Source organism: Scyliorhinus torazame, chromosome 16, assembly GCF_047496885.1.
Source record: "Scyliorhinus torazame isolate Kashiwa2021f chromosome 16, sScyTor2.1, whole genome shotgun sequence".
NCBI lineage: Eukaryota > Metazoa > Chordata > Chondrichthyes > Carcharhiniformes > Scyliorhinidae > Scyliorhinus > Scyliorhinus torazame.
The window spans coordinates 32657319-32679897 of NC_092722.1; the positions used below are offsets into that span (position 1 = coordinate 32657319).

Sequence of the window (22579 nt, forward strand, 5' to 3'; positions counted from 1 at the left end):
AGATCCGGCGACATATTGAATCGGGTGACAAATGGTTTTCCTTGGAGTTCTTCCCTCCACGAACTTCTGGCGGTGCTGTTAATCTGATCTCCAGGTAAGGCTGATAGTACTGAGCAACAATGAATGGCCTGGTGCACTGAAGCCGAGCGGAAGGATGAGGTTGTTAGGTTCTATTGTCAGGGTCAATAGGATGTCAGTAGAAACTGACAAGCATCTTAAAGTGAGGAGGGAATGAGGAGAAACATTTATACAGTAAATATTCCAGTAAACTGGATCTAACATTGTTCTGTCATTGGGTGTTGATCTGTATAATCCTAGCCTTTCTAAGAAGTAAACATGATCCCTGTTATGTTACTTGGACCGGCCTGCTTTCTTTTGTTGTAACAGGGGAATGTTTATAGAATTACATATCTTACTGGATTATTTTAGAGACGTATAAAGAAGCATAGAAAAAAGGAGTAATGGGCCATTTGGCTCTTCAAGGCTGCTCTGCCATTGACCATGATCATGGCTGATCCACTATCTCCACGCCATATTCCAGCACACTACCCATACCCTGAAATACCTTTAAGAGTCTATATCATCAAAAGCATTGAGATGACTGCATCACTCATGGAATGATGAACTATTGGTGCTGGGGCCAGTACCGTGTGCTGCAGTGGGTACATGATAGTGATGCAGGAACGGGTGCACTGAGGGAAAGGGGGGAGTGCTGAAGTGGCTGCCATAAATGACTGGCTGGTGTTAGTCTATCGCTGGTTAGTGGCTGTGACTCTTCCTGATCTTCTTGGGGAGGTCAGAGGGACGTATCTGAGAAATGAGCTGGAATGGAATGGCGAAAAGGTTCTCAAGCAGTGAGGGATGCCTATCACAACGGGAAACTTTAAGGTTGGAGATGTAGAGTGGATTTTTTTGGGAGTGATTGCTAGTGTCCTGGAATAAATGTGAACCGCTTCAGGCTAAATCTCTGGATGCCAGGCTGATTTGATATTGATTTTTGCTTCCCATAAATGCACCAAACACAAGATGGTTACTTGGGTTTTCCTGTCTTGTGCTGTGTAGTTGTGGCTGGTTCAATACTTGAAGTCAACTTTTTAAGTTTCTTTTTCTTTGTTCCCTGTCAGAGTCCCTGCACTGAAGGTCCTGACTGAAGCTGTATCCAGTTCCACAAAACATGGCCTTTATTGTTCAGTTACATATTCATTTATCTTTTATCAGACTACACACTTAAGACAACTATTGGTGGGAACATCACCACTGAAACTCCTCACTTTGATTCACTGGAGAAGAGTTAGGAGTATTTATTTTTTTCGACCCTAACCTGGGTCCTGAAGCCGACTGCTGTATTCGTGCCCTAACTCAATGCAGATCAGTAATAGCCATATTTTCTGACTTGTATGGCTCTCTGGTTAAACATCCTGAGTCACTAGAGAAACCATACTTGGGATTTGATTGTTTGTACAATGAGATGTGTCTTGTTGCAAGTTGCTGACTGTAGCCTTTGTTTGATTAGGTTTGACCATATGGCTGTTGGTGGACCGCTCTTCATTGATGTGACCTGGCATCCCGCTGGGGATCCAGGCTCCGACAAAGAGACTTCCTCCATGACCATAGCCAGCACAGCTGTAAATTACTGTGGCCTCGAAACGTTGCTGCATATAACCTGTTGTAACCAGACCAAGGATCAGATCACACAGCACCTTCACAAGGCTCGGCATCTGGGGCTGAAGAACCTACTCGCCCTCCGTGGTGGTGAGATATTAATCAGTGTTAATCCTTGTAACCTTGTCCCTTTTACACATTATCCCTACCTAAGGGATGCTCTTCATCTCGCTTCAAGTTCCTGAACTATTATGTGTGTGGGAATTTACTCCACCCTCCATCACTGATCTTAGTTGTAACGTCTATATATACACTGGGAGGTTGATGAAGAAATGGAATTTGGGCGCACATGACAAAACGGCCATCCAGCAAGTGTCTCCTGTTCTGTTGCAGGATCAGTCAAATGTTTTGTTTTTAAGTGATCGCTATGAAGTATACGAGGTTTAAACCTAAAGTTGCTTTCTATGGGGTTTACTAGGGTTTAATGGTCATGGGTACCCAACACATGGGCAGCCACTGGTTACCCCACATTATATGGTCAGCATGCCAGTGAATCTGCTAACCACCCAAGTTCAAAAATCGGCATCCAACTCAGGCCAACGTGAAAACCATTTTATGATCCAATTAATCTGTATACCTGAGATTACTGCTCGTGTTCTACTGTTCATTGTTCTAATTCAGCATGCATTCACCACTGACCCAACAGTACCAATAATAATCGTCTTCAAATATCCCTGACTACAACATTCAAACAAGGCGAATATAAACATAAATATAACCGTGGTTTCAGGGTTTAAGTGGCTCATATCACCCATCGATTAGATTTTTGAGAAGGAGGCAGCACGGTGGCGCAGTGATTAGCACTGGGTCACTGTCCATGTGGAGTTTGCACATTCTCCCAGTGTTTGTGTGGGTTTCGCGCCCCCCCCCCAACAAAAATGTGTGAGTTAGGTGGATTGGCCACGCTAAATTGCCCCTTAATTGGAAAAAATTAATTGGGCACTCTAAATTTTTTTTTTTAAAAATAGATTTTAGGAAGGTCCTCTATGTCTAAATAGCTCCTTAAAATAACCTGGGAGAAAGGGGGTCATATGCATAGCTTCAACCCCCCCCCCCCCCCCGACCTGACCTTAAGTATTGACACCGTTCTGTACATAATAACATTTCAGTAAAAGATTGTCGGCTGCACAGCTAAAGAGTGTACTGTATGTACAGTAATGGTCGACTTTTGGTTTAAAAGTGGACCCCTGACATTTAGCCAAAAATTCCAAACTCATACTTCCCACCCCTGCTGAAGTCAAATCTGTCTTGGTGCAAACCTATTAATTGATAGAATCATATAATAGCACGCCATCAGCTCCCGGAAGTGCACATGAACATATGGTGCCAAAGCTACCACCTCACTGGTTCACATTCCTGCCAATCCCACCCTCAAATATGGAACATGGTGTCATGAGGGAATGGAAAATACACAGCCCTGTACAAACTTAAAAGTCATTGAGACTGCAGAGTAGACAAATATTTTCACAGTAATTTCATTGAAATTAAAAATGAAATGAGAAATGAAATGATAATCGCTTATTGTCACAAGTAGTCTTCAAATGAAGTTACTGTGAAAAGCCCCTAGTCACCATATTCCGGCGCCTGTTCGGGGAGGCTGGTACGGGAAGTGTTACATTGCAGTGTTAATGTAAGTCTACTTGTGACAAAGTATATTATTATTGTGCAGCAGCGAGAGAATTCACAATGTCAGAGAACGTTGGAGATTGGCGGAAGCTCTCTTGCACAGCTTTGCCAGATGCCTAAGAATGAATGTGCAAATAGAGGAAAAATTCAATAATAAAAATACCTTTTACACAACTTCTGGGGGGGTGGGGTTCCTGTGAACAGTCTACCACCTGGCGACTCTGGATGTTGCTCCTCAAAAACTATTACTTGTGTAAAAGTCAAACCCCCCCCATTTCTGGCTAAAAGTTTAATCTCAGAAACTCAACGTTTACACAGTTGATATGGTATAAACCAATCTCAACCCAGCAGCCAACATTAAATAGGTCTGAAGAGTCATATGGACCCAAAATGTCAACTCTGTTTCTTTCTCCAGGAAACTGTCAGACCTGTTGCGTTTATCCAGCATTTTCTGATATTATTTTATATTAAATAATTTGAATGTGCCACAATCTATTCAATACTTTTCCACCTGATAGGCCAGGAAGAGGGGAGTGAGATGATGATTTGAAGGGATGTATAACAAGAGTCTGTTATTCTGCAGATCCCATGGGCGATGAGTGGAAGACTGAAGAAGGTGGATTCAATTATGCCAGTGATTTGGTCAAACACATTCGCTCTGAGTTTAATGATTATTTTGCCATTTGTGTTGCTGGTAAGCTCAGTTCGGCAAAGCCAGTTTCTTAGTGTTTGGTTCTCATCACAGTAAATTAAGCTGATTTAAATTTTACTTACTTGCAGGTTACCCAACAGGGCACCCAGAGTGCAAGAGTTATGAGGAGGACCTCAGGCACCTGAAGTTGAAGGTAGAAGCAGGTGCAGACTTTATCATCAGCCAACTCTTCTTCAAACCTGAAACCTTCCTTTCCTTTTTCAAGGACTGTCGTGCAATGGGAATTACTTGTCCCATTCTGCCAGGAATCTTCCCCATTCAGGTGCGTGTGAACATGGGCATCCCCGATTCCAGCTGAGAATCTTACACTATGGTAAGATGACTTGTGGTGCAAGCCTTGCACTGGGGCAAGCTTCACATAATTCTCTGTAGAAGAACATTTTCTTCCTCACTCCGTAAACAGATAACGATAACAGTTCAGGTTATTAATCTCATTGTCATCTTCTTTTATCTTGTGGCAGGGGTATCACTCATTGCGGCAGCTGGTCAAACTCTCCAAGCTACAAGTGCCGCAAGAAATCAAAGACATAATTGACCCAATCAAAGATAATGATGCTGCAATTAGGAATTACGGTATTGACTTGGCCACTGACATGTGCAAAGTTCTGCTGGAGTCGGGGTTGGTGCCAGGGCTCCACTTCTATACATTGAATCGAGAGGTGGCAACTGTGGAGATTCTGAAACGACTGCGACTGTGGACCGAGGACCCTAGGTAGGTTTGAGCAGTTAATAGAACCATGTAGATATGATCACTGCAATTCTCTTATTCATTGATTAACTTGCATTGCTATATTGATGTAGGACATATTACTTAATCTCAGAAAGGAAGGTACAGTGAGAAACCTATAACCGAGATGTAGAGTCTAGGCATCTACTGTTTGAATATATCCTACCTTGTGTTCAATGCGTTCAAACCCTTAATCCTATCCCTACCCCCGCAGGCGTGCCTTGCCATGGACCATCAGCGCCAATCCAAAACGAAAGATTGAGGATGTCCGTCCAATATTCTGGGCTTCGAGACAAAAGAGTTACATCTACAGAACCCAGGATTGGGATGAATTTCCCAATGGAAGATGGTACAATCTTTTAAATCATTTCTGGTGTCTAGACAATGAACAATTGAGTAACAATGCAATACAAAAGCAGTTCATCATATGACTTAAGTTTGCAATTGTAAATGTTTGGTCTGATAATCTTGTCAGTTTGAATTTTATTATTTTATGTGTAATGTATGTGAAAATGTTAAACTGTTTGTTTGCCTTAATTGTGGAAAAACACTCAGACGTACAATTCTCAATTCAGTCTTTCCAAATTTAGTTATGCCTGGAGCAAATGTTTGAGCTGTGTAACATCAGGCTGGAGTGCAGACAGTTCCAGACCTTTCAATGTAATTTGATGAATGTGGATTATTCCAACATTAAATTGGCTAAACTGTGATTTTACTTTTTCTCTTGTACATTGGTAACATTTCACTAAAAGTAACATGAGTTTATTTAATTTTCTGCACACACTAAAGCTTAAAAAAAAAAATTGGAGTACCCAATTATTTTTTCTCCAATTAAGGGTCAATTTAGCGTGGCAAATCCACCTAACCTGCACATCTTTTGGGTTGTGGGGGTGAAACCCACGCAGGCATGGTGAGAATGTGCAAACTCCACACGGACAGTAACCCAGGGCCGGGATTCGAACCCGGATCCTCAGTGCCGTGGCCCCAGTGCGAACCGCTGCACCACATGCTGCCCTGGCACCCACTAAAGCTGGCAAACAATTGTACGGAAGATATCTGCTGATAACATTGAATTGAACTTCACTAGTGGCTGTGCCTTAGTTCGTCAATGTGTAGATTCAGTGTGATTTTATATTTGTTGTTTTAGGGGTAACTCATCATCTCCTGCATTTGGCGAGCTGAATGATTACTACCTCTTCTATCTGAACAGTAACTGTTCAAAGGAGGAGCTGCTGAAGATGTGGGGGGAGGAGCTGGTAGATGAAAAAAGTATATTTGATGTCTTCACAGCGTATATCACTGGGCAATCCAACAGCAATGGAAAAAGGGTAATAAAACTAGTGATTAAGTAAAATTGTGAGAAGATGTTGCTTTACCTGTTGTAACTAATTCATAACAGTAAAGTTTCCAACTATGTTGTGGCTAATGGAAATTTAAACTGTTAAATTAAAAATGTGGACAGGGCATCACAGTGGTTAGCACTGCTGCCTCATGTCGCCGAGGACCCAGGTTCGATCCCGGCCCTGGGTCACTGTCCATGTGGAGTTTGCACATTCTCCCCGTGTCTGTGTGGGTCTCACCTCCACAACCCAAAGATGTGCGGGTTAGGTGGATTGGCCACGCTAAATTGCCCCTTAATTGGAAAAAATAATTTGATACTCTAAATTTTTTTTAAAAATTTTAAGTGGACAGAAAATGCTGGACTATCTCAGCAAGTCTGACAGCATCTGTGGAGAGAGAACAGCGCTAATGTTTCATGTCTGGATGATTCTGGCTTTGACAAAGAGTTATTCAGACTCAAATCATTAGCTGTTCTCTCTCCACACATGCTGTCATATCTGCTGAGATGGTACAGCATTTTCTGCTTCAGTCCAGCATCTGCAGTAATTTGCTTTAAAATTAAAAATGTAATTTAATAATTCTGCACAATTTAACTAGCACAAACTGGTATTAACAAATGTTTTTTTTTCTCCAGCAACATCCAGAGAAGTGAGCGAAATCCTTTTCAATTGTAACAACATGTTAGACAACCTGGTCTTCTAGAATCTGAGGATCAAACATATTTAATTGAAACTTCTTTCAAATATCTGTATAAATGATAGATTTTCTTGTGCATGAAAGTAAACGTGTCTTGCTCTCTCTCTCTGCCTGGAGATTAAGCATCCTGGTGGCAGGTACTGCATTGTGAGCTGGCACAAGTTTCTCCACTGAATTAAACTACTTTTGAGCCTGGTAGCCAAATCAAAACCAGCCAAATTTCTAAATGGACACTGGACTCTCACCAATGACTTCTGGTTTATGTATTCTCAGGTGACCTGTCTACCTTGGAATGATGAACCTTTGGCACTAGAAACATCTCTTATGAAAGGGGAACTGGAAAAGGTGAATCAGATGGGAATTCTCACTATAAATTCTCAGCCCAACATCAACGCTAGGCCATCAGCTGACCCCATTGTGGGCTGGGGGCCAGAGGGAGGCTTTGTGTTTCAGAAGGTAAGAGTGGCCAGAATGTAGGGGAAATTAAAAGAGATGCTATTGGGTGTTTAGGAATCCCTCGTTCACAATCCAGGGCAAGAGGCTAAACCCTGAGAGAATGTATGTCTTTTCCCTGTGCCTGAATCCTCCTCTTCCTTTCACAGGCCTACCTTGAATTTTTTACCTCCGCAGAAAATATACCCACTCTACTTAAAGTTCTGAAGAAATACAAAACACGCGTGAACTACCAGATCGTAAATGTGAAGGTAGGGACTAATCAGTCAGTGATGGGTGGGACTGCTAGTTCAGCAGTAAACAAAATAACTGAGTTTCACTGGCAAAGGTGCTAGAAATAAACTAAAGAGTTCCTCTTGGCTGATCTGTTCTTTTTAAGTTTCTCATTCATTTGCAGGTTGCTAGGGATTCACGAATGTCCTCCTCAGGAGACAGAGCAGGAATTTTCCAGTTCTGAGTCTGGGAAAGGCTGATCATACTCAGTTAAACATTTATAAGAGCTTGTTGGCTCGAAGCCAACAGCCACCCTAACCTGGGGCTTGCATTTAAAAGGGTGCTGCCTATGTGCCAACACTTCCTATCCTGACTGGACTATGTAGCAGCATCTGCAATATTTGCTGATTGGGGAGAAAAAGTCCAATAGCACATTTCCTTAGTTATACATAGAACTATAACTATTTATTGGAACTGTCTTCCTCTGTGATCAGCAGTGGATCTCAGTTATTATAGGCTTGCCAACCATAATTAAATGTATTCCTGGAGGTTTCATGACATGAATTGTCCCACACTCCTGCTATTAGTTGGCCAAGACATCCATCCTTGTGACACACTGCCTTTCTACACCAATTGGAAAGCAAAAAGATTCATTACCCACCTGGGTGATGCTTGACTGCCAGCCAAACAACTATTATTTCCCCCACATTCAATACTTTTAAATCTGATAAGGAGAAATGTCAATCTTTTGTCCCAATGATATTTCTCCAGAATTGCACATGGCAGCATCTTGGTAACTGATCTTCGATTCCTGGAGGGTTGTCAACCCTATGTAATCAATGGTGGAGCTCTAGGGTATAACACAGGGTACACCAGCAATGGAGTACTGCGACAGGTGTACTGGAGGGTGGCACAATCACTCCTCTAATGTTCACACGGTTATGAGAAATTATTTTCTTCTTCAACAGACCTGAGGCTTGGATTTTTTCTTTATTCTTTCATGGGATGTGGGCATTGTTGGCCGAGTCATTTGTTGTCCATCCTTAATTGCCCTTGAACTGAATGGCTTGCTAGGACCTTTCAAAGGGCAATTATGAGTCAACCACAGTGCTGTGGGCCTGGAGTCATGCGTAGGCCAGGATAGGAAGTGTTAGCACACAGGTAAGAATGGTGGATTTCCTTCCTTGAAGTGGACCAGATGGGTTCCTACAACAATTAATAGTTTTAGGTAATCGTTAATGAGACCTGCTGTATAATCCAGATTTATTAATTAATTTAAAATTATGCCAGCTGCTGTGGTGAGATTTGAAGCCATGGGACATCTGCCTGGGCTTCAGCACGTGGGACTTCTTCGGCCTATGAGCCCAGTGACAATACCACTACGTCCCATCTCCCCTAAATAGATGGCAAAAGTCAGTGGGCCTTTACTGCCCTCTAAAATCCCACATGAGAACACCTACACTCGGTCATCAAGCATGACCCTGAACTTCCTGCCGCTTGACATTTCAATTCACCATCCACCATCTTGCTCTCATTCTCACCTTTCTGTCCTTGACCTGCCATAACATTCCAAGGAAGCCCAACACAAGCTGGAGGAACAGCATCTCATCTTATTATTATGCAAGGTATAGACTTTTCAACTCCATATTGAGTTCAACAACTTCAGACATGAACTCTGCTCCAATTTTGATTTTTGTTTTGCCAAGTGCCAGTAGGTATCTTGTTTTTGCTTTCAGGCTGAGCTGACCTTTATTCTGCTATTCTATTAACATCTACATCCACCATCCAAACTTGTGTTTCGTTTCTTTACTACAATATTACCACTCCCTTTGCCATTTGTTCCATGACATCTTTGATATTTAATCTCCCCTGCCCGCTTAAACCACCCCTGACCTTACCATTCATAGCACTTGACTCCCTTTCCGCAACATCAGAAAACCATTATAGTTGTACCTCCTTCACAGTTCCCAAATAGAATCATATTGGACTCAACATTAACTGTTTCCGTCTCCACAAATGTTGCATGACCTGCTGAGTTTTCCCAGCACTTTGCAATTTTATTCTCAGATCTTGTATTGTCCTTGTATCCATGCTAATTTGGCTTAAGTGACTGTGCTATCTTCATACTGTTCATAAGCTAACTTTAAACCTATATTAATGTTGTAGGGTGAGAATATAAATAATGCCTTTGACCTGCAACCGATTGCAGTTACATGGGGGATCTTCCCCGGACGTGAGATAATTCAGCCCACAGTGGTTGATCCTATCAGCTTCATATACTGGAAGGTAATTACAATTAAACCTTGTGCACTATAAAATATTACAAAGCAACCCAGAAATTTATGAGAAGTCACAGTGAATGTAGTTTGTACCTGTCACATATACTTTCCCTGGCAATTGGCCTGAACACATTGATCCACAATCCTCCCACCTCTGTGCAGCAACTACCACCATATAGCTTTGCGATTTCTTTCTTTCTTATAAATTTAGAGTACCCAATTAATTTTATCCAATTAAGGAGCAATTTAGCGTGGCCAATCCACCTACTCTGCACATCTTTGGGTTGTGGGGGCGAAACCCACGCAAACATGGGGAGAACGTGCAAACTCCACACAGAGTGACCCAGAGCCGGGATCGAACCTGGGACCTCGGCACCGTGAGGCATCAGGGTTACCCCACTGCGCCACCATGCTGCCCAGCTTTGGGATTTCTGTTGCTACTTTGAGAAGTTAACCATTCATAGACATGCGGCTGGATTCTCCGATTTGAAGACTAAATGCTGACGCCGGCGTGGGAACAGTAGAGTTTTACGCCCGAAAAAACGGCGCAAAGTCTCCACTGATCCTCTGTCTGATGGGGGGCTAGCAGGCACGCAGCATAAAGCACCCGGCTTTAGCTGCTGATACGGACGGAGAATTGCCGGGTCCATGGCCGCGCATGCGCACGGCAGCGGCCGCGCTGTGCAACATGGCGCTGGCTGCGCGCGGACACGGCCTGCCAAACAGTGCCCCCTCCCCCCTTTGGCCAGGCTCGTCACTCCACCAGTGCCCCAGCCCCCACCAAAGCCCCCCCCCAACCCGGCTTGGAACGGCTCCCTCCTGACTGTGGCGGCGCTGGACTCCTGAGTGGCCCACGTCAACAGGAACTCGCCCCATCCGGGGAGGGCCTCGGGTGACGTCCTGAGGCTGTCCATACGGCGTGTGGCATACTCTGCAAGTATGACGTTTTGGAGGAGGCGGAGCATCGCAAAAGCAGCGCCCCGATTTTGGCGCAGACGGCCATTTTCAGGCCAATCGGAGAATCCCGCCCATGGTATAGGCCCCTTCCATTCCAAAATCATCAATGGAATTTCTTACCAACACTTGCATTAATCCCCTAGTGTTCACACTGCCTTATCAAAGGCAAACATATATTTATATCGTGTGTGGAAGGGGAACAGTCTGTGGAGGAAAGAAAGGGACAGTGGGTGTTTTGGGCAGGGTGGAGAGTATTCTATAGCCTTAATAACACTCTGCTTTGTTCTCAGGATGAAGCCTTTGCCCTGTGGATTGAGCGATGGGCCAAATTGTACCCAACTGGATCTCCCTCATGGCAGATAATTCAGGACATCCACGACCGCTATTACTTGGTCAATCTCGTGGATAATGACTTTCCATTTGAAAACTGTCTCTGGCAGGTTATTGATGACCTCTTCAGGTTAAAAGCATCTGAAAAGACTTGTGGGTCTCCAACTTGTGAACTGCCTGTTAAACCGTGAGATTGCACTGTGCAGGACGACAAGCAATATAAACAAGTTCATAATCTGCTTGTTTAATGACAGCTAGACTTTGCATAGGAGGAGCACTACATCCCAATCTCCCATGTACTAGCCAGAGTGGAATGGATTTTTACTGTAGTATTTGGCTTTGTGTTTGCTTTACTCCACAGTGAACTTGCAATATTTTCACAGCTCCGACTGCAAGCACTGGGCTGAGTAAGGTAATTGTTCCGATTGAGTTTGTTAATGTGGAGGTTCTGTATCCCCATGGTTCTATGGCGTAGAATGCAGGATCTGAATATTTGTCAAATGGCCATTATTCATGTGGAGACAAAGGTGAGTCTTTGTAGGAATGGGCAGAAAGGGAGAGAAACTCATTTGTCTTCAGAGTTGTGCAATCCAACAGACACTGGACTAATCAGAGCAGGAACGAAGTGTGCTTGCGTACCTCCCCCAGTATATAACTGGGATCTATTGCACTAGGCAGTCGCCAGAAGTTCTCTTCATAAGAATTTACTCCAAGAGCAAAAACAACCGGGAATCAACAACTGACATGGGCAGTCAGTGCAGGTTCTCTGGGTAATAGGATAATGTTTACCAATACAAGGCCCACTACACTCGCACAAGATAAATCTGATTTGATGTTGATGTCTTGTTACATCTAGGTACAGTGGGGTTATGTAAAGTAGTCAGAGGATGGGCATAAGGTGAAAAGGAGGAAAAACTTCTTCAAAGTTCAAGTAGCATAAACATTTAGATTGATTTGTAAAGAATGCAGGAAACAGTTGACTATTTTTTTATTCACTTGGATAATTCTGATTGTTCCTGTTTTCAAATTTATCTCACCATGACATGGGGTACAACTATTAAAACATGTTTTGTATATTTTTTGCAGAGATGTGTTGAATTTATATGTTTCTATTTGTTTAAATAGCACTCTTAACCCTGATTTTGGCTAAGATTACAAATGGGTCTTACCAACATTTAGCACTAAGATTGATCTGCCCAAACTTAGTTATTCGTAGAACCTAGAGTGCAGAAGACAGCCATTCGGCCCATTGAGTCTGCACCAGCCCTTACAAAGAGCACCCGACTGAAGCCCACATATCTACCCTATCCCAGTAACCCCCACTTAACAGTTCTTTTGGACACTAAGGGCAATTTAGCATGGCCAGTCCACCTAACCCGCACATCTTTGGACTGTGGGAGGAAACTGGAGCACCCAGAGGAAATCCACGCAGACATGGGGAGAACGTGCAGACTCCGCACAGACAGTGACCCAGCCAGGAATCGAACCTGGGACCCTGGAGCTGTGAAGCAACTGTGCTAACCACTATGCAACATGCTGCCCTTTTGATTAGTATTGTTGCAAATAAACCTATTGCTGGGAACAAAGTGACAGTTTGAGATTTGCCCAGGGTCGTTATAAATATAACTTCAGGAATGTTGCAAAATGTTCCCCGAAGTAGATTTGTTTCTTCCCCAGTGGGCTACAACAGTAGGAACAATGTGAGAAACTCCAGGGCAGGCTTGGGGAATTACAGAACTCAGCTTCCTGGAGCTTATGCTGTGCATTAGAGGAAGCTGTGCTACAAGTGGCTGGATGTAAAAGCTTGTTTTCTGCCTGTGGAGTAATCAAACCTTCAAGGCACCCATGTATCAGCTTGGTTCAATACTTGCACACTCCTCTGAGGCATGATTTTGCAGATTCAAATCTGCAGAAATTGGGCATGTAATCCATGCAGAAACTGCAAGACATGAAAAACTAAGATGTGCCACTGTAGATTATCTGCTCATTTATCTCACTGGCCATGTACAAATTTGCTGTCAGGTTTCCCCGAGTTCTAGCAGTGAGCACACTTCAAATGTAAATAATTGGCTGCAAAGTGCTTTGGGAGGTCCTGAAGCTTTAAGAGATGCAACACAAATGTACGTCTTCAGCATGCTGTGAACTATACTAAGAGCCTGAGACTGCACCAGAAATTTGCAGTTTGTTTCCAAGCAAGTTTCTACGTGTTTCAAACAAGGCCTGGGGTTAATTTCAAGCAGAAATTTAGCAACTTTGCACACGATTAACTGGTTCTGAATCATTTAATGACGATGGGGGTTTTACAGAAGGGGGTGGGGGCTATCCTGCCACGTGGATTGTTGCAATGTAAAGAAGCTCAGATTTTAAATATCCGCACAGCACCGCCTCTGCTCTACATCTGTTCAACAGCAAAGAATGGAATGTGGAGAATTAGTGTGTGAAAGGTCAGCATCCACAGGACTGTTGAGAATTATTTTCAGATGGTATTTCTAAAACCTTCCTTCAATTTGTTGGGCAGTTAGGATAATATACATATCTACCTCATCATATCTGCATGTTCAAGCTTCAAGAACATAAGAAGTAGGCCATCTGGCCCCTCGAACCTGCTCCGCCATTCAATGAGTTCATGGCTGATCTTTTGTGGACTCAGCTCCACTTTCCAGCCCGAACACCATAACCCTTAATCCATTTATTCTTCAAAAAACTATCTATCTTTATCTTAAAATCATTTAATGAAGGAGCCTCAACTGCTTCACTGGGCAATGAATTCCATAGGTTAACAACCCTTTGGGTGAAAAAGTTCCTCCTAAACTCAGTCCTAAATCTACTTTGCCTTATTTTGAGGCTATGCCCCCTAGTTCTGCTTTCCCCGACCAGTGGAAACAACCTGCCCGCATTTATCCTATCTATTCCCTTCATAATTTTATATGTTTCTATAAGATCCCCCCTCATCCTTCTAAATTCCAACGAGTACAGTCCCGGTCTACTCGACCTCCTCGTAATCCAACCCCTTCAGCTCTGGGATTAACCTAGTGAATCTCCTCTGCACACCCTCCAGCGCCAGTACGTCCTTTGGCCTGCTGGTTCAAGTAGTCTATTGTGGTGCTTCGTGAGACAGTTTTGTTGTGCAGTGGGTAGCAATCTTTGCCTCTGCTCCAAGTTCCAGTCCCACTCTGAGACCCAGGACTTGAGGGCCAAGGAAAGTGTGTTCATAACACGACCAAACAGATTGAATATCGAATAGCTGCAAATCCTCCCAACACGTGTCAAATGCAGAGGGTAAGAAGAGGAAAGATTGCTACTGAGCTGCCTTCTTGAACCAGGGCAGTCCCTGTGCCATTCAAAAGCTCCAGACCGCAACATGTGTGTAAAAATACATGTTGCCAGAACCAGTTGGACTCAAATGATCGGTAACCCCCCACATCACCATGCAGCCCCTCCCAGAGCCACTTCACGCAAACATCATGCAAATTTGTGTTAGCTTACATATCTGCTGAAACAAGGGAGTGATTCAATGGGACAAAAAGAGTCCCGTTTCGGGCGCACTAAGCAGGGTGTTCCTTAGCACTTTGTATTTTTTTTGGCTTCAGTGTGGAATGAGGCCACCCAGGAGTCTCCAGTGGCCTGGGAGACCCTGCCCCCACGTGCCATTATGCCTGATCCACGTTTTGTGTGGACCCATGCTAAGCGGTGCCCCGGTAAGGTCTCCCAAACAAGGTCATTAGGTCCCGGGCACCGGGAGAATCTGGCACAGGCATATTTAAATGAGCTGAATGGCTTGTTAAGCTATGCTAATCTTGACCCCACCCCGCGAGGGCGCAATCAAAATTCCGTTGAATCTCCATAGACATTTTGAGCGTCGTGAATCTCACTAGATTCAACAGCATCGTCACATCATCAGGTCGGGCACGATAAGGTCAGTAAAACACCCAAGGTATCAGCTGTTTTACAAGCATTCACTTCCATAGTGCAACTCGTTCTAGGGAAGCCTTGAAGGTATTTCTGAATTTCTATTCTGCACTGGCTCATGGTAACACTCAATTCTGTTTTTTTACGAATATATGAAAAAAAGACATGTTAATGCGAACTATCAAGTCTGTCCTATTCTGTGGGCAGCACGGTGGCGCAGTGTTTAGCACTGCTGCCTCATGGCACCACGGTCCTAGGTTCGATCCTGGCTCTGGGACACTGTCCGTGTGGAGTTTGCACATTCTCCCCGTGTATGCGTGGGTTTCTCCCCCACAACCCAAAGATGTGCAGGGTAGGTAGATTGGTCACACTAAATTGCCCCTTAATTGGATAAAATGAGTTGGGTACTCTAAATTTAAAAAATAAGTCTGTCCTATGCTGGGTGGCGCAGTGGCTAGCACTGCTGGCTCGCAGCACCGAGGACCTTCGTGCAGGAAACCATTGTCAACTGCCCAACAGCCTCGGACACACCCATACCTACCGTCACAGCCTCATAAGTCAGATTGGCCTTCTAGAAAGTGAACCCACGGAAAACAATGGATCCTGACGGAGTCCCTGATCGTGCACTCAGATTCTGCGCGGACCAACTGCCGGGTGTTCACACACATATCTTCAACCTCTCCCTACACCGTTCCGAGGTTCTCAACCTTTATACCGGAGCCAAAGAAGAACCAGGCAACATGCCTCAAAGACGGCCTTGGCATCTATCATTATGAAGTGCTTTGAGGGGTTGGTCATGAAACACATCAACTCCATACTTCCAGAATGCCTTGATCCAATGCAATTCACATACTGTCACTATCGGTCCACAGCAGACGCTATCTGCCTGGCCCTACACTCATCCCTAGAGCATCTCGACAACAGGGCTCCTACGTCGGACTCCTATTCTGTACTCCATGTTGTAAGGCGCGGCCGCCACAGGCTACCATCGTGCGCATTCACGGCCACGGACCCGGACATTCTGCGTCCGTAACGGCAGGTAAAACCGGAGGCTTTATGTGACGCAGCTGCTAGCCCCCACCAGATGTAGCATCGGTGAGCGGTAAGCGCCGACATTTTGGTCATAAGGCCAGACGCATCCTCCGGACACAGACGCAAAATAGGAGAACCTTGGCAGCACGGTGGTGCAGTGGTTAGCATTGCTGCCTCATGGTGCCGAGGTTCCCAGGTTCGATCCCAGCTTTGGGTCACTGTCCGTGTGGAGTTTGCACATTCTCCCTGTGTTTGTGTGGGTTTCGCCCCCACAACCCAAAGATGTGCAGGGTAGGTGGATTGGCCACAATAAATTGCCCCTTAATTGGAACAAATGAATTGGGTACTCTAAATTTATTTATTTTTTAAATAGAACTTTTGTGAGGGCCACGAAGAATCCAGCACGAGTTTTAAGGATACAAAGTAATAACATTTATTTACAATAACATATATATATATATTATATATATATTATATAACAGCAGCAGCAACTTCCCTTGCTGCACACTCCTTCCTGCTGGTTCCTAAACTGGCCAGCTTTATTTATACTAGGAGTTTACTAATGGTTTCTCCGCCCCTCCTCATTGGGGAAGCTCATACTCCCACAGGATTGTGGGATTGTCATTAGTCCCCAGCCAATGGTAAGTAGGCAGGTTATAACAAGAACCTAGCCCAAGATGTTCACTGAACAAAAAATGCTTTGAGCAAACCATGGTCTTTTACTTCATTTTTATTTACCTCGCAAAGGCTTCTGATACTGTCAGCAGGGAGATCCTCTAGATAATCCTGGAATGGTGTGGTGCCCAAAGAAATTTGTCAGAATCAAACAGCTGTTCCACAATGGAATGATTTGCTCTTTGTTATTGTTTAGGGCAGTATCCCTTTAAGTGGCTGTCCATGTTACTTTATCCCTCAGTTCATTTAATTTTGTTTAATTGCCCCTGACCCGAAGAGCTTCTGTTACTTTTGAAAAGGATCAATATCATCTTATTGCTGCCTGTGAACAATGTCACACAGCAGCCTTTGTCCATGTCACAACACAACACAACACGGGCCTCTGGCACGGAGTCTGTCCCTGTTGCTCAGAAGGGAAGGGGGGAGAGGAGCAGAGCATTAGTATTTGGGGACTCGATTGTCAGGGGCACAGATAGGAGATTTTGTGGGAGCGAGAGAGACTCACGTTTGGTATGTTGCCTCCCAGGTGCAAGGGTACGTGATGTCTCGGATCTTGTTTTCTGGGTCCTTAAGGGGGAGGGGGAGCAGCCCCAAGTCGTGGTCCACATCGGCACTAACGACATAGGTAGGAAAGGGGACAAGGATATCAGGCAGGCTTTCAGGGAGCTAGGATGGAAGCTCAGAACGAGAACAAACAGAGTTGTTATCTCTGGGTTGTTGCCTGTGCCACGTGATAATGAGATGAGGAATAGGGAGAGAGAGCAATTAAACACGTGGCTACAGGGATGGTGCAGGCGGGAGGGATTCAGATTTCTGGATAACTGGGGCTCTTTCTGGGGAAGGTGGGACCTCTACAGACAGGATGGTCTACATCTGAACCTGAGGGGCACAAATATCCTGGGGGGGGAGATTTGTTAGTGCTCTTTGGGGGGGTTTAAACTAATACAGCAGGGGCATGGGAACCTGGATTGTAGTTTTAGGGTACGAGAGATTGAGAGTATAGAGGTCAGGAGCACAGAATTGACTTCGCAGGAGGGGGCCAGTGTTCAGGTAGGTGGTTTGAAGTGTGTCTACTTCAATGCCAGGAGTATACGAAATAAGGTAGGGGAACTGGCAGCATGGGTTGGTACCTGGGACTTCGATGTTGTGGCCATTTCGGAGACATAGATAGAGCAGGGACAGGAATGGTTGGTGCAGGTTCCGGGGTTTAGGTGTTTTAGTAAGCTCAGAGAAGGAGGCAAAAGAGGGGGAGGTGTGGCGCTGCTAGTCAAAAACAGTATTACGGTGGCGGAGAGGATGCTAGATGGGGACTCTTCTTCCGAGGTAGTATGGGCTGAGGTTAGAAACAGGAAAGGAGAGGCCACCCTGTTGGGAGTTTTCTATAGGCCTCCAAATAGTTCTAGGAATGTAGAGGAAAGGATGGTGAAGATGATTCTGGATAAGAGCGAAAGTAACAGGGTAGTTATTATGGGAGACTTTAACTTTCCAAATATTGACTGGAAAAGATATAGTTTGAGTACATTAGATGGGTCGTTTTTTGTACAATGTGTGCAGGAGGGTTTCCTGACACAATATGTTGACAGGCCAACAAGAGGAGAGGCCACATTGGATTTGGTTTTGGGTAATGAACCAGGCCAGGTGTTAGATTTGGAGGTAGGTGAGCACTTTGGGGACAGTGACCACAATTCGGTGACGTTTATGTTAGTGATGGAAAGGGATAAGTATACCCCGCAGGGCAAGAGTTATAGCTGGGGGAAGGGCAATTATGATGCCATTAGACATGACTTGGGGGGGATAGGTTGGAGAAGTAGGCTGCAAGTGTTGGGCACACTGGATATGTGGAGCTTGTTTAAGGAACAGCTACTGCGTGTTCTTGATAAGTATGTACCGGTCAGGCAGGGAGGAAGGCATCGAGCGAGGGAACCGTGGTTTACCAAAGAAGTGGAATCTCTTGTTAAGAGGAAGAAGGAGGCCTATGTGAAGATGAGGAGTGAAGTTTCAGTTGGGGCGCTTGATAGTTACAAGGTAGCGAGGAAGGATCTAAAGAGAGAGCTAAGACGAGCAAGGAGGGGACATGAAAAGTATTTGGCAGGTAGGATCAAGGAAAACCCAAAAGCTTTCTATAGGTATGTCAGGAATAAAAGAATGACTAGGGTAAGAGTAGGGTCAGTCAAGGACAGGGATGGGAAATTGTGTGTGGAGTCTGAAGAGATAGGCGAGATACTAAATGAATATTTTTCGTCAGTATTCACTCTGGAAAAAGATAATGTTGTGGAGGAGAATGCTGAGACCCAGGCTATTAGAATAGATGGCATTGAGGTACGTAGGGAAGAGGTGTTGGCAATTCTGGACAGGCTGAAAATAGATAAGTCCCCGAGGCCTGATGGGATTTATCCTAGGATTCTCTGGTAAGCCAGGGAAGAGATTGCTGGGCTTTTGGCTTTGATTTTTATGTCATCATTGGCTACAGGAATAGTGCCAGAGGACTGGAGGATAGCAAATGTGGTCCCTTTGTTCAAGAAGGGGAGTAGAGACAACCCCGGCAACTATAGACCGGTGAGCCTCACGTCTGTTGTGGGTAAAGTCTTGGAGGGGATTATAAGAGACAAGATTTATAATCATCTAGATAGGAATAATATGATTAGGGATAGTCAGCATGGCTTTGTGAAGGGTAGGTCATGCCTCACAAACCTTATCGAGTTCTTTGAGAAGGTGACTGAACAGGTAGACGAGGGTAGGGCAGTTGATGTGGTGTATATGGATTTCAGTAAAGCGTTTGATAAGGTTCCCCACGGTAGGCTATTGCAGAAAATACGGAGGCTGGGGATTGAGGGTGATTTAGAGATGTGGATCAGAAATTGGCTAGCTGAAAGAAGACAGAGGGTGGTGGTTGATGGGAAATGTTCAGAATGGAGTTCAGTTACAAGTGGCGTACCACAAGGATCTGTTCTGGGGCCGTTGCTGTTTGTCATTTTAATCAATGACCTAGAGGAGGGCGCAGAAGGGTGGGTGAGTAAATTTGCAGACGACACTAAAGTCGGTGGTGTTGTCGACAGTGCGGAAGGATGTAGCAGGTTACAGAGGGACATAGGTAAGCTGCAGCGCTGGGCTGAGAGGTGGCAAATGGAGTTCAATGCAGAAAAGTGTGAGGTGATTCACTTTGGAAGGAATAACAGGAATGCGGAATATTTGGCTAATGGTAAAGTTCTTGGAAGTGTGGATGAGCAGAGGGATCTAGGTGTCCATGTAAATAGATCCCTGAAAGTTGCCACCCAGGTTGATAGGGTTGTGAAGAAGGCCTACGGAATATTGGCCTTTATTGGTAGAGGGATTGAGTTCCGGAGTCATGAGGTCATGTTGCAGCTGTACAAAACTCTGGTACGGCCGCATTTGGAGTATTGCGTACAGTTCTGGTCACCGCATTATAGGAAGGACGTGGAGGCTTTGGAGCGGGTGCAGAGGAGATTTACCAGGATGTTGCCTGGTATGGAGGAAAAATCTTATGAGGAAAGGCTGATGGACTTGAGGTTGTTTTCGTTAGAGAGAAGAAGGTTAAGAGGAGACTTAATAGAGGCATACAAAATGATCAGGGGGTTAGATAGGGTGGACAGTGAGAGCCTTCTCCCGCGGATGGAAATGGCTAACACGAGGGGACATAGCCTTAAACTGAGGGGTAATAGATTTAGGACAGAGGTCAGAGATAGGTTCTTTATGCAAAGAGTGGTGAGGCCGTGGAATGCCCTATCTGCAACAGTAGTTAACTCGTCAACATTGAGGGCATTTAAAAGTTTATTGGATAAGCATATGGATGATAATGGCATAGTGTAGGTTAGATGGCTTTTGTTTTTTGACTTCCCATGTCGGTGCAACACTGTGGGCCGAAGGGCCTGTACTGCGCTGTATCGTTCTATGATCTCTATGATCTATGATATGTTCCAATGCCTCAACTGTTTCCGACTCCAGGCTGGGACTATGTAACCATTCTCCGTGCTCATCCATCCTCTTCTTCGACATCTAAGGACAACCATCAATGTAGAAAGCAAGGCAGCCAATGTGTCACAGCAACCTTCCATAAAAAGCCATATACCAGATAATCTGCTTTTGTGATGTTGATTGAGGGATAGATACTAGCCAGGAGCCAAAGGATCTTTTACATCTACCTAAGCAAGCAGATGGAGCCTTGGTTTATAACACTTCATACTAAAGACAGCATCAGCAACAGTGCAGCTTTTCCTCAGTGTTGCACTGGAGTATCAGCCTTGCTTTTTGTACTCAAGCCCTGGAGTAGGCCTTGAACCCAGAACTTTGAAATTCAGCCATAAGAATGTTATGAACTGAGCCACAGCTGATACTTACTAGAGATAGTGCGTAGGATGAGCATTGTGCTGGAACCATTACCTATGTCACGAGTTGCTATTATTCACTAGTTTTAGCTGTGGCTTTCAACAGTCTAAATCTGCGTTGGCTGCTTCTTGAGTTGTCTCCCTCTGTGATACAGCCATCACCCCTGCCTCATTCAGTTTTCTGTTCCTTTTCATCATCCTGTTTAGTTGTCCTTAAATGTTCAGCTCTTTGGGACCTCTTGCTGCCTTTGCAATTTGTTGTTGTCTCAGCTGATCGATGGTAAATAACAGGAATCACACTTCGTACTCTGTGAACCTGCAAGTGAGTGCACTGAGTTCACAGAGTGAATAGTTGCCTTGAATAGCTGCCGGCCGGCCTTGAGAATGAATTCCAGCTGTAACCAAACCTGTCCCTCAAATAAACACCTACCCTGTATTCAACTGAAATCCTTCTCCTGTCAGCACAAGATGTGTTTGACAAAAGAGCAAAAATTTCAAGACAAAATGAGAGAAATGCGCATCAGTCTGTATCCAAGGAGGAAGAGTTGACATTTTAAAACTAAGGTTTTCATCAAAACTTGAACCTGCTTCTTTTTCAGAAGTTGCCCTGTTGTTTTTATTTAATCCTTTTTGTTCTTCTTTCAGTAAATGAATTCCAGTGTTATAAACTTTGCTGGGTTTATTTAAGTTCAATGTTTGTTCTGAGCAAGGAGTTTATCCCTGAACCACAGGAGTGACTGTCCCGACTGACCTGTTTCTTGTTGAACAAGATCCTGTCTCCTGCTCTTCCACTTGCTGTCGACTGTTTAAGGGTTTTAGTGAGAACAAATTCTAGAAATGATGGTGTCTGTCCAATTTTATCACTGCAAAATCATTAAGAATGAAAAAGGTTTTATTTAAACCCAAAACCCACAGCACCTCGTAAATGTTGCGAATCAGGTCCTCGCCTTGACAGCAATTCACATGCTCAACGTTTGAATTTACGTCAGCCATCATTTTAAGGCCATCATGTTACATCAACAGAGTTTTGTTAGGCAAAGGTATCAAAAAGGTACAGATTATCAATATTCTAAATGGATGCCGGACAGGCTCCATGCCGTCTTCCTGTTGATAAGACAAACATATGTTCAAAGACATGTTCGCGCAGGCACACAGATGTGTTTTAAATTTCCCTTAACCAGCCTCCTTCCTCAAATGAATTGGAAATTAGGAATTGCCCATGTTTAGTGCACTTCCTTCCATTGAAGCTTAAAATCCATAAATCACAGATAATCCAGAGAAGTGGGGTCCCTTTAGTTAGAAAGCAGCTTTAATTACTTCTCATTCCGCTGCATCCGCCTCTAAGCAATAAAATCTTATCTAAAGGAATTTGGAGGGACACCAGCAGGAAACTCCAAACCCAAATAAAGCACTGGTTTAAATTTATGTTGAATCAGCACCCAGACAGATGCCAGGCTGTCAGTCTATTTTATATATCCGACTATATTTGTCCACTGTTTTACTATAGCGCAGACACAGGCCTCTAGCACGAGGGATTGGGTGTTGCAATACAAATACACGACTGTAGAAACTCATTGCTGTGCCTGATCAAATATATTGGAAAACAAAAGTCAAAAGTCAAAAA

The 22579-nt window shown here is 44.3% G+C and overlaps 1 protein-coding gene across 4 annotated transcripts in view; it reads left to right on the forward strand.

Moving 5' to 3' along the window:
• mthfr (methylenetetrahydrofolate reductase (NAD(P)H)) overlaps positions 1 to 12075 on the forward strand; it is a 23770-nt gene extending 11695 nt beyond the window's left edge. For all 4 annotated transcript variants that reach the window (XM_072478184.1, XM_072478187.1, XM_072478186.1 and 1 more), the window contains exons 2-12: positions 1 to 94; positions 1514 to 1752; positions 3872 to 3982; positions 4069 to 4262; positions 4462 to 4712; positions 4942 to 5076; positions 5875 to 6055; positions 7038 to 7220; positions 7367 to 7468; positions 9597 to 9716; positions 10957 to 12075. The exon at positions 1 to 94 is cut by the window's left edge and continues 134 nt beyond it. In XM_072478184.1, the coding sequence (XP_072334285.1) occupies positions 1 to 94; positions 1514 to 1752; positions 3872 to 3982; positions 4069 to 4262; positions 4462 to 4712; positions 4942 to 5076; positions 5875 to 6055; positions 7038 to 7220; positions 7367 to 7468; positions 9597 to 9716; positions 10957 to 11187 (1841 nt within the window). In that variant the 3' untranslated portion in view covers positions 11188 to 12075. The remainder of the gene's footprint in view (positions 95 to 1513; positions 1753 to 3871; positions 3983 to 4068; positions 4263 to 4461; positions 4713 to 4941; positions 5077 to 5874; positions 6056 to 7037; positions 7221 to 7366; positions 7469 to 9596; positions 9717 to 10956) is intronic.
• Positions 12076 to 22579: the final 10504 nt, after the last annotated feature.